General features: G+C 35.4%; 3 protein-coding genes across 31 annotated transcripts; 1 reads left to right on the plus strand and 2 right to left on the minus strand.

Annotated features, from left to right (window-relative positions):
* Nucleotides 1–341: 341 nt before the first annotated feature.
* LOC100799306 (uncharacterized) lies at nt 342–10,575 on the minus strand. 29 transcript variants are annotated; one of them, XM_041017534.1, is made up of 10 exons: nt 10,443–10,575; nt 10,263–10,349; nt 10,087–10,157; nt 9,378–9,464; nt 9,105–9,155; nt 8,733–8,903; nt 3,877–5,983; nt 2,657–2,772; nt 2,327–2,445; nt 342–647 (listed from the first exon to the last, which is right to left on the minus strand). In XM_041017534.1, the coding sequence occupies exons 4-10, from the start codon at nt 9,430–9,432 to the stop codon at nt 540–542; spliced, it is 2,727 nt and encodes a 908-aa protein (XP_040873468.1). In that variant the 5' UTR covers nt 9,433–9,464; nt 10,087–10,157; nt 10,263–10,349; nt 10,443–10,575; the 3' UTR covers nt 342–539. The 29 variants fall into 29 exon arrangements, with proteins under 29 accessions (XP_040873468.1, XP_006573862.1, XP_040873463.1 ...); XM_006573799.3 differs by having other exon boundaries at nt 9,378–9,596; XM_041017529.1 differs by having other exon boundaries at nt 9,105–9,212; nt 9,378–9,596; nt 9,977–10,157.
* A 1,580-nt stretch (nt 10,576–12,155) lies between these two features.
* On the minus strand, nt 12,156–16,674 carry LOC100799834 (stAR-related lipid transfer protein 7, mitochondrial). Its single transcript, XM_003517513.5, has 6 exons — nt 15,937–16,674; nt 15,199–15,364; nt 14,734–14,910; nt 14,564–14,647; nt 12,940–13,021; nt 12,156–12,844 (listed from the first exon to the last, which is right to left on the minus strand). Exons 1-6 carry the CDS (start codon nt 16,296–16,298, stop codon nt 12,411–12,413), a joined length of 1,305 nt encoding a protein of 434 aa, XP_003517561.1. The 5' UTR covers nt 16,299–16,674; the 3' UTR covers nt 12,156–12,410.
* Nucleotides 16,675–17,130: 456 nt separating this feature from the next.
* Nucleotides 17,131–18,847, plus strand: LOC100800712 (uncharacterized protein At2g34160). The gene is made up of 5 exons (XM_003517515.5): nt 17,131–17,341; nt 17,578–17,626; nt 18,148–18,210; nt 18,306–18,370; nt 18,480–18,847. Exons 1-5 carry the CDS (start codon nt 17,201–17,203, stop codon nt 18,558–18,560), a joined length of 399 nt encoding a protein of 132 aa, XP_003517563.1. The 5' UTR covers nt 17,131–17,200; the 3' UTR covers nt 18,561–18,847.
* The last annotated feature ends 1,897 nt before the right edge of the window (nt 18,848–20,744 follow it).

Below are 20,744 nucleotides of genomic sequence, written 5' to 3' on the forward strand. Positions count from 1 at the left end.
CTTTTCTTCTAACATACCTCCCTTCTGTATTTGGTTTCCTAACGTACCCATTCAACAAGAGCTCGAAGCCCTCTCTTACTATAATGCATGACGAAGAAAATGGGATTGAACGAGACTCCTAATGTGGGTTTTATGAAAGCCAGCAGTTGCAAAATTGAATGAAGTAGATTTATCATTTACTCGTGTTAATAAAAATGCATTACCCTCATCCTCATCTTTTGGACGTCAAAGCAAGCTCTAAATCCTATGGCTAACAAATATAGAACGGTCCAAGGAGCTTCCACGACCATGAGGATAATGGCAGAAATACTGAGTAATGAATTACTATAACTTTCATTGCGTAAGATAAAGCAATTCTTTGTATAGGAATGTTTTGGTAAGACATTCACAAAATCATGATGGTGAGTTGCCACCATCTTCAATTTTTTAAGCTTCCTTTGATATACAATTAATTGGATAATAAAAAGGAAACATAACTTTTTTCTAAAAGTGAGAGTAACCTTGCTTATGAATATATTAACATTTAATTTAATAAATGCCTAGAGACCTAACATTTCTTTCTTTTTAAATTTTTCTATTATATATTCTTCAGATGAAATCTCGGCACCAGCTTGTGAGGTGTTGGACCACCATTCCATGATTTCTTCCTGCTCAAAAGGACACAAAATAGAATCAGGTGAAATTGGAGCAGATATCCCAAAAATAATAGTTAGATAATGTAGAGTTTCAAGTCAAAAGAAATTGAATTTTTATCACTAAGATTTAGGTGACTTAAATGCAAAGTGAAAGATTGCATTTTACTAGATAAAATTTATTTGAAGTTGTTTTTGTTTCAACTTTCAAGAGAACTTATTCATTATAACTAGTGACAATCTTCACTATAAACATAAAGAATTAGTGAAGAAAAAACACATGAAGAGAGTGTGGGAAGAGAGTCACTTTGTTGAGAGAAAAATATCTTTTGTAAGAGAGTGTTATCATTTCTTAAACCATTGAATGAGGTACTTGGATTTATAGAGTTATACACTATTTGGTGTGTGCTATAATCTTGTAATCATTTTTCTAATAAGGAAATATTTTTGCCCGTGAACGTAGTTAAGAGTTGTCGAATCATGTTAAATTCTTGTGTTTGTTATTATTTGTTCTAAGGTGTTATTTTTGTTGTATTTTTAAGATTCTTTGTGGATATGGGTAATTTTGTTTGAGAGAGTGTTGATTGATAACCACTCCATGAGTTGATGCTAATTTTGTAAATCACTGCACTAAATCTAACTACATTTCTATGACAACCCAATAGTGGAAACATCAGGAAGATAATAATTAGAATTTGGTTCACGATAAACTTGCTATTTCTTTTCCATTTCCGTTATTTGAGTAGGGAAAGTTACGAAGACAATCATTCACAGATGTTATACTTATACTTGTAAAAGGCAAAGACAGATGCCATTCTGATTTCTGACATATATTGTTGTGAGATTGGTTGGGACCACGGACAGGTGTTGGTCTAGGACCTCTTAATAATTTTCGTCCCATTGGCGGTAGCTAACAGCGGTGCAAGTATAGGATGTGTTACGTCCAATACTCATGGGAGAATATTGAGATAATAGGTATGGGGGAGTACACTAAAGTTTGCAGAGAGGAAGCATGATGAGCAAAAAACACGAAGATCATTGCAATGAACATCCCTAACAGCAGGAGTTGAAAACTTTAATCGAGGAGGAATTGTTGGGAGAATAATTCAAATTTCCAACTTCAAATTTTTGGGATGTTGTTTAGATAAAAAAAATATTATTCTTATCATTTAGATCTAGAATGTTATCAGTTCACAATTTGATTTTAAAAGTAGGATGCAAGGTGTATAAAAAGGATCCATATAAAGAGAGAAGGCACCACTCAAGTGAGACGGGTCATCTAATAGGGAGGGTTCTCTCAAGTTTCTCTCAACTTATTTGAGATAATGAATATTTATTAAGATATTTCTGTGGACATAAGCAAGAAGTACTAAGAAGTACTGAACATGTTAAATTTGTGTTCTTCTACTATTTCTATTTTATGGAGTTGTAGTTAGTGTTTTTTATCCTTTGATGTGTTCTTCCCATATTTCTATTTTATGGTGGTGTTTTTAGTGTGTTCTATCTTTGATCTTCATTGTACTTAAAATGGTTTGTTTCCCTAACAATCGCATTCAGCTACTACAATTTATCATAGCCTGAATCTCACAGTAGTTTATGGAGTCAAAATGATATGGAAACTAATAGCTTCAATACCAATAGGAACACAATGAAAACGAGTAGTTTATGGAGCCAAAATAATCATTGATTATTACCTCAAGAAAATCATGATTGGATATATACTGACTTTCGACCATACACTTGATACTCCCCACTTTCACTGAGAGAGATTTTCTTGTATTCTGCTCTGAACACTGTCTCTGGGACTGGGTCTCTGTAGATAAACCAGAACAAGGAAGAAGAAAAAAGAAAAATAAAAGGAATAAAAACAGCAGTCTTGTATTCAGGGAAAAAAAGAAAAGAAAAGACCAGCAGTCATTACGTCTCATCAAACTAAAGAACTCCAGGGAAATTTATAATGTGGTCAAGTAATGCAAGTCATGCATGCTTTACATGCAAAGAACAAGGTATGCTTTTAATTATACCATTTATGTATGCCACATGGTATCCAGTTCCCCCTGGCCCTTCTTCCCACTTTCCGAGCCGCAGGCGTAGGAAAAAACCATCAAGTTGAGAGATTGACCCACGAGTATTGATCCATCTGACGTAAAGGACATTCTGTTCAGTAAAAGTCACAAAGATCCATTTGTTTTATAAGTGACAAAAGTATACTCTATGATAACTTTTCACAAATATACATCTCTGTCTCTGCCAATGATATTTTATACATTCCGGTTGGTTTCATTTCTCCTTTATATTTTCAGTTAATACTTTACCTGCTAGAAAAATTAGCAACACAAAGGCTCCTTCCCAATCAATACCAAGAGGCATAAGAAGTGTATTTGTAAATAAATATTTTACAGGTAACTTTTGGTGGCATATATGTAATCTCATTTCCTGTTCTTCCCTTATTTATTTTTTATTTCTATTACCATTCTTGTAACCTAGTGATTGTATGCCTGGTTTTTGTCTATACATGGTTCGTCTTTAACTCAATTTATTTGTTGGCCAAGTTATCTTCCATTTCAGTTAGCTTCCATGTTGCTTTAGTTAGATTATTTATATTTTAGCTGGTGTAAGACTAATTGTGAACATCTTTGAATTGTTACATTATAATTGTGATTTTATTAGGACATCGTGAAAATGTTTCTAAAAGTCCAATCTTTCACATAAAAATGGAAAGGTGTCTATAACACAATTCACCTACTTTTTTGTGTACATTATTTTTTGTGGAGTCCCTATGACCATATAGATCAGAAAGGAGTAAAGGGTGGTGACCTGATAGGAGAAATTCAACTCATGGAGCTGCATTCTGCTTTCAGTTTACTTGAATGTTTGTTTAATCAGATTGTGCAAGGAGCAATGGTATAATGGCTCTTTTCATGAGAAACAATAAAAATGCAGGAAAAGAAAATTGTGAACAGCTGAAAAAGAAGGTTCTCTATATGAAAACTTCTTGCAATAAAAAGGATGTGCAAACTACTGATTTATATACCTGACATCTACCCTTTTACCAATGCATTATGATTTAAGCATGAACACCGGGGTTAAGAATTTATTTGCACCATTGATGCAATTTGGAAATTACCATAGGGCATAGGCTATTTATAGTATATGCATTACACATGGACCATAAAGCCACATGATAACTAGCTGCACTTACATGTAATGACAAAGTATAAGTTAGTTGGCTAGTATTACTTACTTCAAGATGTCGGTGCGGGACAATTGAAGCTTTTTTACTGCTTCAAATATTTCCTTTGGCACCTGTGAAATCTGCCTTTCAGCCAATTTGGATGGAGATAATGTAGGATTTTCTCTGAATTTGTTTTCCTCTGAACTCAAACCACGGTATTTCTTGAATGATGCATTGCACCCTACCTTATGGGTTATAATTTCATTTGATTTCCACTTCAAATTAATATTTTGACCTGCTCGTTGATCTGTTTCATCATTAATAGAACCTCCAGATAAAACTCGGTCATCCTCATCAGTCAGCAGCCTGGCACTCCCTTCATTGCTCGAGATTAAATGTTTTCCACAATCATTGACCAAGGCATTAGCTTTCAGTTCATGTTTCCTAGTTGAGATTGAAGTGGGACATGAAATTGCCCAATGGTTGGGCTGAAAACATTTGATGCATAGACAATGATGTTCTTCCAATCCTCCATATGAATCTATATTCTTCTGGAGATCTTCTAACTTGTTTTCTGCAATAGCTAAGCAATCAGAGAGTTGATGTCCTCTTGTTCCACAAAAAAAACACAACATATTAACCTGTGTGGTAGTATCTGTTGCATTTGTTGGTATGATTTGTTTGATGGCACCAAATCTCCTTCCAAACATTGAAGCCGTTGGCTCTAAATTTCTGAATCCTGGGGAAGATGAAAGGGGTTTGAACAAATACATTGATTTATGATCATTATTTCCCTTATCTTCCTTAAGATCAGTAGAGACCTCTGTGTCATTGGCAGGTTGTTCTCTCAAGGGAGCAGTGAATTTTGGAGAAAAACGAGTTATCCACAGACTTCCCAGATTATCTCTTCTGTGACAGATATTCTCTTCTTCCTTTCTATCACATAGCACATTAGAATCGATGTTATCATTATTATCTGTATTTTGTTTGGTTGAAGATGAATGTGATGCCACTTCTTCCTTGTCCTTACTATGGCCCAAGATGGAATAATTTTTAGTCTCCACTGGGTTGTTTTTGCTGCTTTCATGACAGTTAAAAAAATTTAGAGGTTTAATCTTAGGCTGCGAGGACAGACCGGCATCATTTCCCCCAGTAGATACTTCAAACTTATTTGATTGCAAACACAGTTTGGAAAGGCTATTGTTTTCTGCCCAACAGGTTATTGGAGTAGCATCTATTCCATGTTCCATGTTACCTGGCACTAAATCCTGACTACTCTTTCCTTCTTGATGAGACATTCTCGTTCCTACATTCTTCAAGCTTGGACAACATATGGACTGAAAAATGGATTTGAATCCTGTATTTTTTGGCTCAGGATCTTGATTCATATTGCATGCGATAAGTTTCTCGTCAGGCTGTAGATTATGATGATCTGGATTTGCAAGGGTAAGAGCCAAAGTGTTTGAATCATTTTGAATTGATGGTGAGAGTCCTTTCACCATGTTTGAAATCCAGTTCATGAACGAGTTATCCTGTTTAACATAGGATTTGGGACCAGAAGATTCTTCAATTTGCTTTTTGACTCTTTTACTCCCAATTATCAACTGTTGTTGAAAGTTACGTCTCTTCTTACCTGTTGAAAAAAAGCCAGTACTGTTACAGCTCTCAACACTTGAATGGCTGTCATTCTCCTCCCTTGATAACATTACATTTGCATCCCCATCGGATAAGGATTTTTCCTTGCCTTTGTTTATTGCCATATGAATTCTGCTATGACATGGAGAATGCAAAACTGGAAGAATCTTATCACATGGTAGCATCATTTCAGTGTCCTGAAATTTGTTTTCAGTCTCACTAACATTAACTCTGCTTGTTCCAGCACAAGCAGCTTCACAGTTGAAAGTTTGCAAATCATTCTCTGCACTATATTCCAGTTTTTCTAAAGGATTCTTGCTGGAGGATGCTAAATTAGTCTCATGAGCACCAGAGCCTCTGTATTCAATTATAGGCTCAACTGCAGTATGTAAATCATCATCAGTTACTACAGCCTTTTTTTCAAGACCAATATTTACGCTTCCATCAGAATGTCTCCCTGGAGAAGGATTTTGGTCCATGCTAGGTTTATTTTCATCTGATTGAAGTAATAAATGATCAAATGGCCCTTGGTCAGCTTGGCCTGCAGGGAAATCGACAAATACATTTCAGTTATGCACAAAAATGTAGAACTTGATATTTTCAATAAATTTTCTTCCTTAAACAGAAAGGACATGTTTAAAATTTCAGAGCCTGTGTGTTTAGAAAAACAGCCTGCAGAACTATCAGGTATTCTTTCTTATTATTCAGCTATAACCAGCAACAAATACTACAATTAAACAAATTAGAATGTGCTACAAACATGGGTGACAAATATACTGAAATGTATGGATTCTTATCCTCACAGTACTTAAAAAGGCACCAAGAAGATGCACCTAAGGAAGGAAGCTAGAAGGGGTTAGTGCCTCTTGTAGAAGTGCATGATAAGTTGTAAGTACCCTAGCTATAAATAGAGACGCGTTAGGTCAGTTTCACACTGACGATGCCACCTCTTACTTTCAATTTCGTTTTTCTCTCTCCTCCTCCCAAAACCCTTTCTTTTTTTCGCATACCACCAAACTTATCGCATAAAAACGAGGATCTCGGACTCATTCACCGTTGGATCGTCGTGAAATTTAAATACCAGGTTCGCAACTCAATTTTGAGCCTTCTCACCGTTGGAAATTACGATGTCGGAGCTAAGAGAAATACCATTTGCATCGTAGTTTTTTTTTTCTCGCAGAAACCCAGAACTGTCTCGATAAAACTACGATCCCGAACTCGTTAACCGTTGGATTGTCGTGAAATTTTGATATGTGGTTCTTGATTTAATTCCGCACACCTTCACCATTGGAATTTACAAAAGAATGCCTGTGAACGGAGAAAGATACATCGCACGTAGGACCAGAGCAACAGAAGAAGAACTCTAGAGAGCAGCAAAAACGTCACAATTGATAACGGAATTGAGGATTAGTGAGAACATGTGTAGGTATCTTAGAGTATGAATTGGAATGAGTTTTAGGGTGTTTCCGTAATTTTTTATTTTATCCTTACAATTATAACTGTGAATTATATATGTTTGATGAATATGTGTTCTTGTGTTGAATGTGAACCCTTAAAAAAATTGATCTTTTTTATCAACGTGAATTATATTTTAAATAATATTATTCAATGAATTATTTTATAAAAATTATTATCTTATTCTAATTTTTTCCACGACGATGATCAACATGTTATGTGTATATATTTATTGTAATACTAAAACAATAAATTAAAGAAAGTTGTAAGGTTAATGCCTAATGTTAATTTCAATGACATTATAGGATTATTATGGAGATTGAGTAGTACAAAGTGGAATATGTCAATTTGCGAGATACATGTAAACATGAGATGATTGATTGTGACATTATGAGATGTTACATTGTGGGCATGATATTTGGTTGTGAATAAGTGTATCTGTTTAACACTTATGTGACAATAATTATGTTGTGAGCTGTGAATTATACAATAAGTCGACCAGTGTTGATATTGAGAAAATGTTTATACATAGTGTTAAAAGAGAAAGTGTAGGTTTCCTATTTAGGAACCAATATTAAATTGTAGCAAAATAAGTTAAACATGTTTAAAACATGAGTGTGAGGTTGTGGGTATTGTATAATTCATAGTTTTTGCATGCAAAAAAAAAATTATTTTAGGGGTTGGACCTGAATCAGAAGGGAGAGGCTCTGACGGACTCTTCGAAGTGTAGGCCTTGGGAGTAAATACACCCAGTTTGAGTGCTCCTTTAAGTCTGTGCCGATCTCACATGGTTGGAATATTCTTGCAAAACAGTGTGACCCTTAATGGTCTTCCTATGATTTTACTTAATGAGAGTAACCTGACATACCCATGTTGTGGTGTGTCTTGTTATGTACTCTTCAACACTCCAGGGTGATTTTTCATTGACATGCTACCACAATACATATAGGCTTGAGTCTTAGCATAACTGATGCATACGCTTGCTAATTATTTATTATGAACTTAATGTGTTATTATGTCTTGATCGGAGTGTGTGATTCATGTGTAATGTGATTGATGATTGAAAAGTGAATTTTAAATAACAAAGTGGTAGAATAACGTGAGTTATTTTTAAGTAAGTTGTATTTCATTTATATGATATGTATATCTAGTTGTCTTGTTTCTCTATTAACTAGAAATATAGATAATTAGGTGAATTGCTTTAAGGAATCTTATGCTGAAGGACATCGGGACACAATGCTCTGATAGGATGTGACATTGAGATATAGGTTTCTATACTAATTGTATAAAGTCTTAGGCGGCCTTGTTTGAGTCGAGATGACTTTATTATTTATTTGGATAAGTTTGAATATGATGTAAAAGAGAGTGAATGTGAGCCTTTTACCCTGTTGAGAGGATTTTATTCAAATGTGTTTTAAAATTTTTTAATTAATTATGATTTCTTTTCCTTTTATTAGTATATATATATATGTATGTATGGGATAGAGGATGTCACAACCTTTCTGGATAATAACTAAAAATCTCTAAAACCAGCCACGTAACTTGCCAACTGTGATACTAAGGAGTAAGAGTTTGGGACTCTTACCAGCAAGCATCTTAAGGACTTGTAAATTGAGCATCATAACCTTTTATTTTTACTGTGAATTTTTTGCTTGAACAGTTAATTTATATGGGAAAACAATTCAAAATAGTCAAATATTTAACTGTTTTAATTTTTGTAATGTTTAACACCTTTTTTTGTAAGTCTTGTGCTTTTTGATAAATATTTTCAAATCATTAAACTCTGTGCCTTAAGGACACCTTTCACCTTTACTTACTTTGATGACAGCACATACCTGAAATAGCAGAAATTCTGTTTCCCTCTATCCCAGATACTTTATCAGTTCCACTGTTGGCTTGATCACCGGTAATCTTTTCCCAATTGTTCGTTAGATTCCCATTTTGTTCATTAGGCAAATTAGGTGCTGTTGCTGCGGTGTTTACTTTCTCCTTATTACCAACAGATCCTGCCAGATGAGAGTTCTGTAGGATTGAGAAAATGATTCAAGGAAAAAGTGACCAGAAAGACACTAATTCAAACTCACAAGTACCAGTTAAGTAGTTAACTAATTAGGATAACAGATATATTTCTTTGTCCTTCAGTAAGGTTTATTTGAACCCAAAAATATACTGTAAAACCTCGTTTCCTTTTTCATCTACACACTTACCTATATCATCTTCTTCATAGGCTTTACACTTGGCCTTGACACCTGAATCACCTGTAGGAGGCATAGTAGGAGCATCTGCTTCAGCAATATCACTCTTGGCACATACAACTGCTATAGGTTTCAGAAAATCATCATCTAAAGGTTTATCAGTGGTAGAACTGCCGCCAGTAAAATTTTGTGGCGGAGCAAAAACCATACAGCTTGTTCCAACATCCCGAAGAAGAGAACTATTTTTATGAGCAAAGCTTGAATCAGCACATTTAAGACTCAAACCTTTATCTGGAGACCAAACTATTTCAGATAGGGGGTCAGTGGCAGCAAGTGTCATGTCCGCCCTGGAGGCTGCATTTGCACCTGCACCTGAGTCATTATTCAATTTTTTCCAAATGCACTGGTTAGCATTATTGAGAAAGAGTTCAATATCAGTCTTTGGTTTTATTTTCTCGTTTTCGGCACTCATCTTCAGAAGGATAAACTCTTGACAAAAAGGCCCTGAAATATTATTACAATTAAAATTAACCTTCAGCGTAGCTCTTAAAATGAAAATTCAGAATGCAGGGTGAATGTTGAGGCAACTGATTGCGTAACACTAAGCCTAACACCAAATTACTTGACTGGATTATAGATTACTGATTAATCAGTTTTCTAAGATGCATCGTATTAGATGGCATGCTGGATAGATGCATTTGTTTCACCTTTTCCCATGCAAATTTAAGTGTTTCAACAACGGACCATTATCCTAACTTCTTTCTGCGACATTCTTAAGCCAAGTGTTTCACAAATGCAATAAGCATTACTCATCAAATAAGCAGGATAAAATGAAGGTTAAAGATAATTTTATTGACACGGATAACGTGAAGGATAAGACATACCAAAAGATCAAGTTGCTAGGTACAGGTTTATGAATGATATTTTATTTCGGAAACACTTCCTCATCACCTGGGGATTAAGTGTGGAAAAAGAACAAGGTCACCATCATCACCTTGAAATTGAATTTGATTCCATTAGAAGCAGCAAGCAAGGAGGATTCAAGTCGATCATTTGGCTACATATCTGTAAACATTTGGCTATAACCATTTATACAAGGCAAGCAAGGAAAATAACACAAGGCAATACATTAATTAATCATAGGATAAGCTAGAGTTGGTAAGAACATACAAAATCATGCTATAGCTAGACTAGACATTAGGGCGTGGAATCAGGAAACCGGAAACATGTGTTGTGTTGTGTTGTGTTGAGTAGCTGCTGCCTCCACTCCAAACACACAGCTCAGAATAGTTTTTATTTCCAAGCTTTAAGGAAAGGAAATTAATGGAGAAGTAAAGTAGAGAAGCGTACCAGTTTGGTTTGGTGTGATCCACAAAACAAAGACAGAGAGAGAGAGAGAGAGGTTGGGGTGCAGTTGTTGCAGAGCCAGACGTCCTGGTATAACAGTTACATGAAGCTATCTACCTTTTTCCTGCTCGGTGAGGTTAAGGATCTGCCACGTGGGCACACTCTCTGCCACTGACCACCCACGTACGTTGTTGGATCATTGCAATTTGCAACATTTCATCGTCAATGCTTTACTACTAGTAGTTTCTTTTTTACTAACTTGGACAAATAAATTTAAATTCAATATCTATAGCGATCAATTTTTAATGTGTATGTTTAGATTAATTTCTTGTAATTTAAAATCTTACAATAGAAAAACTCATTAATTTGTTTATTATACTCGTTGTTTAAAAGGGCGAAGAAGAAAAACTAATCTCAACTTATTTTGGCATATTAAATTAGTGTTAAAGACACGAAATTTGATAGAGTTTTTACTTTCTTCTTCTTAATTATTAATTTCGAATCATTATTATTTGTTAGAGGGGGGAGGGGGGAGGCGGGTTTAATTTCTTAATTCATACATATGAAATGTTGATAGTGGATTTAATGGACAGTGTCCGTCCATTCAGCTTATATCTGTATCAACAAATAAAATTGATTTTCTATAATCAAAACTTCACCCTCGTCATAAAAAAATAAAAACTTCATTTCTATGTTTCAAACAAAATATTATAATTACTATCGGGCTACACTGTAGAATTATTTTTATTAAAAATTTGTTTGGATAAATTTTTCTATAAATAGTTATAAGAGAGTAAAATAAATTAAGTTTATCCTGTAAACTAAAATTAACTTATACAGTTAACTTTCATAAAAAAACTTTTCTTTTCTAACTTTCATAAAAGTTTATGTCCTTAAATTAATTTTAACTTACAAAATAAATTCAATTTTTTTTCGTATTTCATAAGTATTTAGAGAAAAATATATCTAAATAGAACCTACAATTATGATATTATCAACCTTTTTCTTTTCAATACCATGGATGGCCAATCATGAACAACGCTTAGCACATAAAGCTGCTTGACTGCTTGATTTGCGCTTGCTTATCTTTTCATTTTCCCCTAGGTCGATGACTAATTTATAAACTTAAAAAATCTTATTTCGTTTTTTCTCCGTTTCGGAGAGGATTTGCTAATTTCACAATTTCATAATTCCCATTTCAAAATGCAAACCATTTTTTTACAGGAATTATTTTAAATTAGTGCACTGTAGCAAAAAAAAAATGGACAAAATTATGTTTCCTGAATCGAACGTGCCGACGAAAAATTGGATACCATGGTCGGGACATCCATATCATATATCCACTATTCAAAGTGCAGCTCATTATTGAACTCAATCGTTTCTAGCTTAGCATTTGACAACTGATACGATAGGACACTAGTTTTTATCTTGTGTTTGAAGATAGAACCTAGAATCACTTTAATCCGACAAAATCTGAAACACTCAATCATCAAATTACATTCTATTAATAGGTACATATTTAAATTTCAGTTCAAGATGTGATACATAAATTCCGAATTAAATTTAATGGATCACAAATTCAATTTTGCAAAAGAAAAGAACTGAATGTTTTCGCAAACTTCATTTTGCTCCAAGTATCTGTTTACAACCGAAAAATAAACATGCAATAAGTCATGCAATTGATCCTGCTAAAATATAAAATTGCGCTCCACAATCTGATAACAACGCGCCGTTGAAAGGATTTCGTTGGTTATGGAAAAAAATGGCAAGTGATTGCAGCTTTGCATTCTAAAATGCAAGAGCGAGATGAATCTAACCAGGCTGTAACTAATACAAAAAAAGAAAATATTTATAATAATAATAACCGCAAAATTAGCATTCGATACTGATAAATGATAGTCTAAATATATTTATGATGAATATTCCGAACGGTGATAAGTGGACCTTCCCATTAAGCAGATCCTAGATCAGTCACCTCCGTGCAATTCTGTGCCCTGCTCCCAACAATAACGCCCTCCCCACAGCACTAGTATGAAGACCCAAAACCAGAGCAACAGTGCCACCTACAGCCACCCACTTCCAGTCTATGCCATTACCCTTTTGTGCGGTATTACTCATGGCTTGCACCCTATCTTCCATGCAAGACGCAGGCTCTGAGGAATGCATGTTTGTGTCAGAAGAAATCTTGGTTGTTTTACTTGCCATCAATGCACATCTTGATAAAGAAGCCTCTGTTTTCCTAGCATTCTGGTAAGCTCTCATTCCAGAATGCAATTTTTTGACAGCTCCCCACATTCCATGCCGGACTCCCAACTTCGCAACATCTTTGGGAATCCCCATGTCTTCATAATGTAGCAGGGTAACCTCACATGCAGACATCTGACCATCTCCTTTGCGAGATTCCACTGCATCAATTTCCCAGAATTAGCAGTTGAAACACCACACCATTGAATTATTTTGAGGTTAAGGAGCAGATAATAATTGTTCCGACAGTTCTTACCAGGTTTGATTACCCAACTAGAAAAATAGAGCTCCACACGTCTGGGCTTATCCCGTTTTGGCAAACTTGGATAGGGTACTCCCTACAACATTGAAGATTGAATAGGAATAAACCAAATTGAAAACCAAACAAACCGGAAAAAACAAATTTTTCATTGGATTGGATTGAAATTCAGATCCTATGTTGAAAACCAATTTAATCCAAACCAACTAGAGCATTGATTGTGTATTCAAAATTATTCAATAATTAGTTACGTATCTATGCATTTAAGAACTTGTATTAGCTATGAATTTGTCATCCATTGTATTTTTATTCCACAGTAATAAATGTTGGGCTTTAAAGGAATAATAAGAGAGAAAAGTAAGAATAGAAAAAATGAGTATATTAAAATGGATGTGTGACCACACAAGAAAATATAAGATACCAATGTTTTAAATCTTGGATGGCAGCTGACTCTAAAAAAGCTATAGCGAGATAGCCACTATTTTGAATTTTTTTACAGTTTATATAATGTATACTATTATGTATATAAATTCTCAAAAAAAAGATAACAAAAATACTCAAAATTAATGACATTCATAATTAACAATAAAAAGTTAAGAGGTGTCTTTAAAAAACATACAAGTACCAACAAATGTCAAATAAAAGCTTCCTAGATAGCAACCATCAACCATCTTTTAAATCCAAGTCTTCTTTATCATTTTCACTATTATTAGTTTATTACATAAATTTTATTTTTGGAAATTAAGTATCCCTCCAAGAAAGCCCTAATGTCTATGTTCAGAGGGATTTTTTTGGAATCAACACTTAGCGCCGCTATTTGGTTTGCTATGGCCGCTACACTAAATGTTCCGCTACGGCAGTCCCAGCAGCGGGCAGGGACCACTCTGCACCGCTATAGCACGCTATTTAAAACACTGCAAGATACAAAATGATTGTATGCAAGGAGATATTGATGTAGCACTTATCAAGGAAAAGATGATAAGAAAATTGGTTAAGATGGCTTCTACAATACAAAAGAGGTTACTGAAGACACTAGTGAGGCGGGTAGATATAGCATGATTTTTAATCCTCTAGATGGAGACCAAAAGGAACATTGGAAGGGATTATTAAAAGAGATCCCATAGTGAATAATAACTCAAAATTTGATTTTTAACCGAGCCTAATGAATGCCAGTATGTGATCCATGTAGCCAGTCTCACATAGTGAGATAAAACTATTGTTGTATGTATAAACTTCAGTATAGAGGTCCTCATGCTACCTGCTTAGTGCTGACTACTACAGCAAATTTGGGGTTTGGCCACTACACTGCTATTCAGGGTGAATAACTACAATAATAACTAGTTCAAATTACATTATCAACTCAACGTCTGAAACTGGGTTTAAGAAAAAAAAAATTGGAGAAAGGGGGGACCATTTTCCACTTATTCCTTTCCTTTATGCCATATAATTCATTACTCAAATGTTTCTACTGAACTGAGAAATTGAAACATTCACTGTCAGTGTCATCACATCAACAGGACTTTCTTTTCTAGCAATAGAAGAGTGGGGGCTAGTCATTGGGAGAGGAGCAGAAACAAGAGGAAATGCCATAAAATTATAATAAATCATGTTAGAACCATACCTTCGTCACACAATAGTATGTGTTTCCAGCTTGCCATATTCTTCGAGCAATGATGTATTCTCTATCGCTACAAAAAAAGGGGAACTACAAACAAAAGGAGTACATGACGAATCAGTGAACTATACTATTGCACACTTAAAATACAAATTTAAGATCTTTGGTGAAGATACCTTTTTAATCCAGTGAGAAATCATTGTCCCATTACGAGGGCATTCCTCCAATACTTTGCAGTATGCAAGCATAGCATCCCATTTAGGACGAAAGTCATCATCCCAGAAGAAATCCCTCACCAACTCTGGAGTTGCATCATCGAAGACAGTTCTACTACAGTAAACAGTAGGACCTGTCTGTTAACAAATCCAGGTCCAACATCAGATGATGGTATATTTCTAATCTAAGGTGGAAATACAAAAAGAAATAAATCAAATAATCAACAGCATAGATGGTGAGGATGTATTAATTATTTTGGGTAGGAAATATAGAATGGAAAAAACTGGATGACAATTCTACTTTAAACTAAGGGGTATACGTGCCACTGATAGAAAAAAAATATCCAAATTCATATTAATACAAGATGTATGTGATTTTTGTTAGATTACAATGCATAGACAGTTGAAATGAGATGAAAATTGAACCTCAGGATCGTGACGCCAAGCTTTGTACTGCATGTTTGGTGTTGACCTTTCCATAAAACTCTGCCAGTCCATCATTTCATCCTTCCCTTCAAGAAGATGAAGAAAATGTTCCAAATCGGCCTGTGTAACAGTGTCCTGCTCCCTCTCCTCAGCCATATCACCGGACCTAATGCATGTGCAATAACAAAGTTGCCAAATGAATAAAACAATTAGTTCTTCCTCTAGCAATACAGCACAAATGCACAATATATCATGAAATCTGATAGCTAGAACTAGAAGTAAGCAATTACAAAGACAATAATTAAACACCAATAATGCAACAAAGAAGCCGATGGTCATATTGAAACAGATTAGAGACACAGAAGAAATCGCACACAGGTCAGCTGTTCTGGTAGGTAATCATTAAAATGTCCCTACCCCGAACCAAACTAAATTGGATTGTCTAGATCACTTCATAAGTGTTTAAAACTAGTTTCTAGAAAACCTGAAAAACTAAATGCAAAACACAAATTATTACAAAACAAATACTACACCCCTAATACATGATACAATTCAATATTTTCATCTATCCAATCCTCTCAATAATGCGCGTCCTGGTTTCCTTTTCAAGGATTGCTTATCCTAAACTATAAAACTAGCATACTGAATAGATGTAATCAGAGATCAACTTGTTGCGACAAACCTTTCAAATAAATCACCATTGTAAAAATTAAAAGAGGTGGAAAATTGAGGAGTTACCGAGCAGTGAGTGAGATGGCGTTGGAGTCGGCAGTATCGGATTGCGAAGGCGAGGGATCTTGAGTTTTGGCCTTGGTCTTGCCTTTGAAATTGAACCAATAGGTGAAGGCGGAGAGGGCGGTGAAGGCGAGCCAGAGGCGGCGGGCGCCGAAGCCCGGCGGCGCCGTCCAGAGGAATCTGAACTTGCTGCGGAGGCCGAGGAAGACGAGCCCCGTCCAGCGCGGCCGCCACGACCAACCGATCACCAGGCCGATCATCACGGCCAGCCAAATCGGAACCGCGCATAGCAAAATGTCGACGAATGTCTCCGTTAACGAGGGTTTCTTCAGAAACTCAACCACGTCGAAGAAAGAATCCTCCATTTTCCCGAGAAAATGAAAGATCCCTCTCTCTTTCTCAATTAATCAATCTATGTTTCTCTCTGCTAACAAAAATCGAATCAGATGACGGAAACCCTGTTGCGCAGGAGGACACACCCAAGGAGTTCCCCCTCTTCCATCTTCAACAAACAAAAACAAAACGCAAACAGGATAGGCTTCGCTGAGAGAAAAAGGCACGTGGCAGCGTACCTGCCGTCGATTTGTTTGCATTCATTATTGGAAAGGATTTGTTAGGTTCGGCAGTTCAAGTCCCCAACCTTTTGTCTGATTAAAATCCAAACCAAATGCCGCCTAAATTTGTTCAAGATAGAGATATTCTTTTCTGTAACCCTCGCTGTTTACATTAGCTGTATTTCCTTCATCATGTTAAATTAGATTATTTGCTTGTTTTATTCAGGAATAATTCTAAGATAACAAATGAATATATTTTTTTACAAAATACATTATCCAATGGAATTTCTTGGATTATAATGACATTGATTTTATTTTTTAATGCACTAAGAAAGGCCCGAATCAAGCATGGGATGAGAGTTGACTGAGGCCGCATGGTCGTTTTGCAAGAGAAGCCCAAATCAATACAAACCCAATAGAGGAAGACAGAAGCATAATAACTCATGAGCAGGTAAGTAAGAAATTAATGAAAATCAATATTACTCACATAGTGTAATAATGACAGAGAGTTATTTTTTTAATCCATCACTATTTTTCAATTAAAAAGCAATGGAAATATAATTGAAACGAAGGGGAAAAGGGGGACACGTGTTCTCTTTTGATTAGTTAAGGGCTTCTATAAAGGCGCCCCCGTGAACAGAAATAGCATTTCATTTCTTGTTGTCGAAGCTTCTTAAAATTTGCTGCACAGAGGAGAGTGAGAAGGCAAGGCAATGGAGATGACGAGGGTGAATGCTAAGAGCAATAACTCCAACGCCAAGACTAATGGCGTGAAAGAGAAAGCCAAGAAGATAGTCCGAATTCAGGTTTCCAAAACCAAGAAACCTTTCTTCTTCTACCTCAATCTCGCTAAGGTGTCACTCTCTTTCATTCTCCCTCTCGTTAACTTTCAATCCCAATATTCAACACAATCTACTTTCGAATTGGTTTATTGGCAATTTTGTGTTTTCTTGATTTTTTTTTTTCATTTTTCATTTCGCTTTCCTTGGAAATTGGATTAACGCCGCTTAGAATCTTTTTCCCTTACATTTCTTCGACAAAACTTCTCTATGAAATTGGCTTATCGATCTTGTGTTTCTTTCTGATGCAGAAATACATAAAACAGGGCAATGACGTCGAGCTCTCTGCATTGGGCATGGGTATAATTTTCTTGAAACCTTTCTGTGCTTTCATTTCCCCCAACCCTCAATTTAGGCCGATAGATTCTGCTCATTACTAATTGGATTATGGTTCCCATCAAGAGCAAGTTACACTTTGAACATTAAAGGGTGTTCTTGGTTGAGCATGTAAAAAATTTAGAATAAAGATCAATTTAAATTGCACGAAAATTATTTTCAATCTGTTCTCTATTCTCCACTTGATCGAAATTAATCGTACCCAAAATGTCAAAACTGTCTGCATTGTGCATTCTTTTTATGTAATTGAGTTTCTCAATTCTTATATGTGTACTAACTGATGTCTCAGTGAAGGGTTACACACATGCATTGAAACTAATTATACCCTAATACACCCTAAATGTCAAAACTGTTTGCATTGTGCATTCTTTTTATGTGATTTTATCATATCGTAGTGACTGATGTCTCACTGAGGGTTATATAACATTACACACACACTTGCCTTTTGTTTTTCTAACTTTTTTTCTTTTTAAATTGAATCTCAGCTATTCCAACTGTTGTAATCATCTCTGAGATTTTGAAAAGCAACGGGTGGGCATTTGAGAAAAGTAAGACCAGTCTTCTCCTTACAAAGCTTGCCAAAAACTAAACGTTTTATTCTGTGTTTTAATTAAATTGGTTTTCACGTGGGTATGTGATGCAGATATTACGACATCCACTGTTGCTGCCAAGGAAGACAAGGAAGGTCGAGAGATTCCAAAGGCTAAGGTAGGTTTTTCCGCCTGAACTTTCCTTATTTGGATTATCACTCAATTGTTCAGTTTGCTATGTTATTTATGGATGACCATAATGGCATGTCATTTATTTATTACTACAGCTTGGGGTTTTGCTGGGAAAGGCTGGGGATATGGATCAAAGTACTGTTGATGCATCGTTGGGGAAGAATGCTGATGACTGATAATAAGGCATGACAGTTACAGAGTAGTGCCAAATAATGAAGCATTGAAGCTCTTCTGGTTGTAGTATATGTAAATGTAAATGAAGTCCCAGTATATGATCTATAGTTCCTTTTCTTTTACTATGTCTACTGTTTAGGGAGGTAATATACAGCGCTGATAGTCCTTCGAAATGTGGTTTGGGCATAAGGCTATTAGGATTTTATCCTGTAAAAAGTGTTCCTTGTATAGATGTACTTTCTCATATTTCGTATTACTGAAGCATAATAGAGATTGGAATGTGTTAGAAGTTATGATTCCCTCTTTCTCTCTCTACGCGACTGACAAAGAAAGGCGTTTCTCAAATTTTACATTTTATAATCGCTAATGACTACAATCAGTACATAGATTACAGAAGAGACAATTTGTTAATTGGCTACGGTGAGCGCCACTACTTTGTTAGATTAGATGTTAGCTAATGGCCAACTTCATAAAGTTTTCTTCAGCCAAGAAATTTGATTGATTATACTGTGGTAACTTTTCTTCAGCCAGCATATCCACATGCATAATGTTGCTATTTCAATGTGGAATAGATGAAATTTTAATATTCTTTGCTTCTTACTCAACGTAGTTGAAAAATCAAAAGAAATAAATGTGGATAGAGAAAATAAACCCATTTACAAATTGCAATTTTGGGTGTGATTGGCGTTAAAATTGGAGCACAATAATTTGATCAAGGCTAAGTTGAGGTACACCTTTTCTTTCTCATATGTTATTTTATTTCAATAACCTTGTGATATTATTAATCACGTTGATATATGATACAGCCACGTTTATTTACTCTCAATTAATTATGAGATAAAATGATGATTAATTTTACCTCACAATACATTTTGTCACTTGTGAAACAAATTTAATCATATTTACACAGATAAATTAATCACATTTAGTCAATATTAACCACAAAAATAAAAAATTTATTTATTGTTAACTATTTATAAAATAAAATTAACTAATGTACTTAGAACGTTCATTAAAAAATTAAAAAGAAAAATTATTTGAGACCGCTTACCGTTACACCCTGAAGCACACCGAGTACATCCAGAACACCTTCTCCGTCGGCATGCCTTCTTCCCAGCCCTTGAAGGACCCTCATTACTGTCTACAATGTCAAGGTGCCAGGCCCGATTGTGTTACTGTCCAGAAGAATCTCAGTAGGGATAGGGTTGTAACCGCAGTTATTGGAGTCATGCAAGACTGTCAAGCAGTAGTCTAAGCACACGGTTCTAACTTGCTGGCGTCGGCAGATTAGTAAGAACAAGCGACCTCAAGACAAGGGCTGCAGCATAGGACGTCTGGGAGAGACTAGAAGATTTTGTACGCTCACGGTCACATTCTTGATTTTGTACCATATTTACGGATCATGTACGTACACAATGTTGCACTTTTTGCGGTCTTCATGTTTTATCAGATGATATGAGATAAATGTTTATGATAACATGCTCCGTATAATGGACGGAAATGTTTACACCTGCAGCGAACTTTTAAAGCTACATATGTCAAATTTATGCCCCCAAGTTCTTGTCCATATAAGATTAATTTCTGTGCAATGTTTGGAACATTTACCTTTACTAGTACTTCTATTTTTCATCAGGAGTTGCTGGATTTAGAGATTGAGTTGACTCAGAGTTCTAGCTCGTTCTTTATTTGTTTTCTTGTTCTTGTCTTACTTTCAAGTTGGACATTTAAGATTTACAGTGTGTTTGGGAAATGGTTGAAACCAACTTAAGCCCACGTTAACTTCAATCCAACACAACACTCATCTTTTCTATTTTTTTTTATCACCAAATGTTAGTTGTTAGAATGTTAGTTTTGTTAGCAGAAGGGATTACCTTCCCCTCCTTCCCTTCTAGCATAACCATCCAACCCACCTTATATCTCCATCCTCTCTGTTTAGTGCATTGGAAAGTGCAAACCAACAATTTTTGCCTTTGAATCAGTGATCCAAACACACTATTAGTTATCTACGTGAAATGTGGTTGTCCTGTACCTACCTATCTGTTGTGTTTCCTCATTTATGTGTTTCATGGCATATGACCTATTTATTCATCTGTTCTGCTGTGTCTAGGAGGAAATCATGCTAGTCTGCCACTGCATCATGTTCTGTAATTGAAGCCTGTTGATCTAGTAATCTACTTGAAGATGGG

This window comes from Glycine max, chromosome 1, assembly GCF_000004515.6.
Source record: "Glycine max cultivar Williams 82 chromosome 1, Glycine_max_v4.0, whole genome shotgun sequence".
Classification (NCBI taxonomy): Eukaryota; Viridiplantae; Streptophyta; class Magnoliopsida; order Fabales; family Fabaceae; genus Glycine; species Glycine max.

Coding starts and splice junctions, on each gene's coding strand:
- LOC100799306 (XM_041017513.1), bottom strand. CDS start 9,564: ATGAGTGCCGAAAACGAGAAAATAAAACCAAAGACTGATATTGAACTC. Junction 8,904..9,104: donor CTATGAAGAAGATGATATAG/GTAAGTGTGTAG, acceptor CTCATCTGGCAG/GATCTGTTGGTAATAAGGAG. Junction 2,773..3,876: donor TCCCGCACCGACATCTTGAA/GTAAGTAATACT, acceptor CCTTTACGTCAG/ATGGATCAATACTCGTGGGT.
- LOC100799834 (XM_003517513.5), bottom strand. CDS start 16,298: ATGGAGGATTCTTTCTTCGACGTGGTTGAGTTTCTGAAGAAACCCTCG. Junction 15,365..15,936: donor GCCATCTCACTCACTGCTCG/GTAACTCCTCAA, acceptor CACATGCATTAG/GTCCGGTGATATGGCTGAGG. Junction 14,911..15,198: donor CTTGGCGTCACGATCCTGAG/GTTCAATTTTCA, acceptor ATTTGTTAACAG/ACAGGTCCTACTGTTTACTG.
- LOC100800712 (XM_003517515.5), top strand. CDS start 17,201: ATGGAGATGACGAGGGTGAATGCTAAGAGCAATAACTCCAACGCCAAG. Junction 17,627..18,147: donor GCTCTCTGCATTGGGCATGG/GTATAATTTTCT, acceptor ATTGAATCTCAG/CTATTCCAACTGTTGTAATC. Junction 18,211..18,305: donor CGGGTGGGCATTTGAGAAAA/GTAAGACCAGTC, acceptor TATGTGATGCAG/ATATTACGACATCCACTGTT.